At 37.0% G+C, this 4,033-nt stretch overlaps 1 protein-coding gene across 1 annotated transcript; it reads left to right on the top strand.

Moving 5' to 3' along the window:
- Positions 1 to 3,184, top strand: LOC143610731 (26S proteasome non-ATPase regulatory subunit 6 homolog). The gene is made up of 8 exons (XM_077085127.1): positions 1 to 186; positions 273 to 387; positions 1,679 to 1,769; positions 1,881 to 2,026; positions 2,106 to 2,325; positions 2,404 to 2,512; positions 2,588 to 2,756; positions 2,861 to 3,184. The coding sequence occupies exons 1-8, from the start codon at positions 51 to 53 to the stop codon at positions 3,033 to 3,035; spliced, it is 1,161 nt and encodes a 386-aa protein (XP_076941242.1). The 5' UTR covers positions 1 to 50; the 3' UTR covers positions 3,036 to 3,184.
- The last annotated feature ends 849 nt before the right edge of the window (positions 3,185 to 4,033 follow it).

The following is a 4,033-nucleotide window of genomic DNA, read 5'->3' as shown; positions in this document are numbered from 1 at the left end:
ACAAAACCCAAATCTCACAGATCAATCGAGTAGCAAACCAGAAGCCAGCCATGGAAGGTACAGAAGGCACACAGCAACCGCACCTAGTGCTCGCTAACAAGCTATTCCTCCTCACTCATTCCGACGTTGACGATATCGAGAAAGTCCGATTACGTGACGAGGTCATGACCACCGTAGTGACCGACGGTAACTGTCTCCACCATTATTTAATAGATTTATGTGGAATTAGGTTAAATTAATATGCTCATTTGTGTTAATTTTTTATTTGTTAGATATGGCGCCGTTGTACGAAACCCTAGCTGCGGAGTCGGTGCTGGAGCTTGACCAGAAGGTTCTGGACTCGATGCGTGTGAAGATTGAAGAAGAGCTTAAGAAGCTCGATGAGAAGTAAGTGAATGAGTCGGTAATTGAACGGTATATAGCATTTTTGTGTGTGTATATACAGTTATGTAGATATGCTTTAATAGGTTGAGACGAACAGTTTAATTTGGTGTAATAGTGATTATGAAGTAGGATGGATGCTTTTAGGAGGAAAACTAGTTGTGTTATTGGCCTCAGAAGGTTTATATCATGTATGATATGGAGAGGAGTTTTGTTAACAGTAAATTTATAATCTAATATAATTGTTAGTAACCTTAGGAACCATGAATTACAGCGTATAGTTTTGTGAATTTTGTGATGTAGATAGGCTTGAACAGGTTGAGATGAACTCTTTAAATTGGTATGATAGTTGGTATGAAGTAGAATCGATACTTTTAGGAGGAATATGAGTTTTGTTATTAGCCTCAGAAGAAGGTTAATTACAGAAAATGCATAAACTAGTGTGCTTGTAAGGTAATGATGGCTGTAAACAAATCAAACGTTCAGCGGGAAGGCGGCGATTAATAAATGAACGAACATGATCAAGAAATTTCGTACGGTTAGTTAAACAAATGAACATGAACAGAGATGCATGTCCGGTAACTATAAGAACTTTGTGTCATGACTTACAGTATGTTATTAAAACAAGTTTTGAAACAAAGTTGAGAGAGCGAGATTTTGTGTGTAGCCTTTGAGATGCATGTGCAGGAGTTTTCAATGCAGCTGGTACATTAAACTTTTTGAAGTGTGTTGTTTCACTACACCTCCTTTAGTTCCCACTGAATGCGATGCCCTTGTATTGTTTGCTGCTGACGTAAACAGTTATTGAGGGTGTGGATGTAAAGGATGTAGCTTTCTTTGTTATTTCTATTAAAGCTTTGATGCTTGTTTTTTTTAAAACTTTATGGTAGGATGATCATGGGATAACATTGTATTGTATGATATGCAACCATATAGTAATTCTGTCAGCTTGTTAGGTTTATCTGTTATACTTAAGCACTTGCCATGTTTCAAATACAAGGGCTATTACATATGCTTATACTGCTATCACAGTACCATAACTTCCTGTAGATAGCATATTTAGATTAATAATGTAGCATTTTGATCCAAGTTTATGTTTTGAGCTAATGATCATGGTCCATTGCAAATAATTGCCAGTGCCAGATACAAGGCAGCTACATCAAGTATCTGATTCACATTACATGGGACTTTGTTATTGCATTTTGGTTGATATACACATTCTCAGTCCTTTCAATATTGAAGCTGTATAGGTCATATGATTCTAATATTTGGACATTGTTTTTTCTGCTTTCTTTAGAATAGCTGATGCTGAAGAAAACTTGGGAGAAAGTGAGGTTCGAGAAGCTCATTTGGCAAAATCTTTGTTCTACATCCGCATTGGTGACAAGGTACAACACTTTTAGATAATAAGTTGCATAAATTACTAAATTCTATACTTTACTAGCTCCAGTGTGCACAAAGTTTATTTCACACTTTCACATCTTTTTTAATGCAAACAGGAGAAAGCACTAGAACAACTAAAGGTGACCGAAGGTAAAACAGTTGCTGTGGGCCAAAGAATGGACTTAGTATTTTACACACTACAAATGGGTTTCTTCTACATGGATTTTGATCTTATTTCTAGGAGTATTGATAAAGCAAAGAAGTGAGTTTAACTTATTTATTTATCCTATCGTTCTTATCCATTAAATTCCCTTTATTTATGCTCATAATTCTGATGACAGCTTGTTTGAGGAAGGAGGTGATTGGGAGAGAAAAAATAGACTGAAAGTTTATGAAGGCTTGTACTGCATGTCAACCCGCAACTTCAAAAAAGCTGCTGATCTGTTTCTTGATTCAATATCAACATTCACTACTTATGAAATTTTCCCATATGACACCTTCATATTCTACACTGTTCTAGCAAGCATTATTTCATTGGACCGAGTTTCTCTAAAGCAAAAGGTAAGCTTTTTAAACTTTAAACTCGTATGAGAAAGTTGTAAAAAAACAAGCCTATAACAAGTGTTATATATTATGCAGGTTGTGGATGCACCTGAAATTCTGACAGTTATAGGAAAAATCCCGTACTTGTCAGAATTCTTGAACTCTTTATACGATTGTCAGTATAAAGCATTCTTTTCTGCTTTTGGTAAGTTAATGTTATATGTTATCATATATGATATTTGATAACCCATTTTAATATCCGTTTGTTGATGATTTACAGCTGGCATCACTGAGCATATTAAGTTGGACCGTTATTTGCATCCGCACTTTCGTTACTACATGAGAGAGGTCAGGACTGTTGTCTATTCTCAGTTTCTGGAATCTTACAAAAGTATCACTATCGAAGCAATGGCAAAGGCATTTGGTGTAACTGTTGACTTCATTGACCTGTAAGTAATTCATGTAACATCTAGTTTTGTCATTTTTCAAATTTCAACCCGTAAATTATGAATGGATCAAAAGTTTCAAAATCATATTATTTACGGGTCAACAGGGAACTGTCAAGATTCATTGCAGCAGGGAAGCTTCATTGCAAGATTGATAAAGTAGCAGGTGTATTAGAAACCAACCGTCCTGATGCAAAGAATGCTCTGTATCAAGCAACTATCAAGCAAGGGGACTTTTTGTTGAACCGAATCCAGAAGCTTTCTCGTGTTATTGATCTTTAAGCGTGTAAGGTTTATTATAATCGTTTTCTCCAGTTTGGAACTATGTTTTAGTCTCGCCAATTTCGTCTTTGTAGTATTTGCTTTCAGTATTGGTCAAGGAGATTATGTTGATCCCATGCGCTTACATATTTGTGTGCTTCAAAGTTTACATGGAAATTTTATTTGACACTTGATGAATGCTTGTCTGTCGTTCCCTTAAAAAAGACGTATATTTGATTCGTTAAAATAGATGAAGCCTCAATGGCTGTAAACTATGAGAATACACTGCGCACCATAATGCCTCCTAATTATACTCTAGACTAGACGTGCACAAGAAAACTGGTTCCGTGTACACTGCGCACCATAATGCCTCCTAATTATACTCTAGACTAGACGTGCAAAAAAAACCGGTTCCGGAACCGAACCGGTGGAACCGACCCGGAACCGGTTCCAGTTCTTACCCGATGGACCTCATACCCGGTTTGGGTATTTTTGTACCCGAAAATCATACCCGGTTCCACTAATTGTATTTTCCAATTGGTTCCTACCCGGTTCGAAATTGTACCCGGTCCGGTTCTTACCCGAAATAACCGGTTCCGGCGGGTTTTTTTTAAAAAGGTCAACTAAATGTCAAACTAGCTGTTGGAACCGGTTCCAATGGTAATATAGCCGTTGGAACCGGTTTTTGAGAGTATTATAGCTGTTGGAACCGGTTCCAACGGCTAATAATATTACCGTTGGAACCGGTTTTTGAAAAAAAAAAGAGCCGTTGTAACCGGTTCCAACGGTAATATAGCCGTTGGAACCAGTTCTTGATGCCTAAAACCTATATATAAGTTGTTTTCCATCACTTGTTTCACCACCAAACACAAAAACAAACTAAAATACTTCTCTTTTAGCAAACCCGACCATCCAACTCTATTATTATGGCACCCATCAAAAAAACTAACAAGAAGGCTAAGAAGAGTGTTTTTATTGAACCCGTTCGTGCTATTGATGACCCAAATGTTCTTGCAGTC

The sequence above is a fragment of the Bidens hawaiensis genome, unplaced genomic scaffold (assembly GCF_021521415.1).
Source record: "Bidens hawaiensis isolate Kalapana, Puna unplaced genomic scaffold, B.hawaiensis_p1.1 tig00027754_1, whole genome shotgun sequence".
Lineage (NCBI taxonomy): Eukaryota > Viridiplantae > Streptophyta > Magnoliopsida > Asterales > Asteraceae > Bidens > Bidens hawaiensis.
Note: the sequence above shows the minus strand (reverse complement) of the source record. Positions and strands in the feature narration are given on the sequence as shown.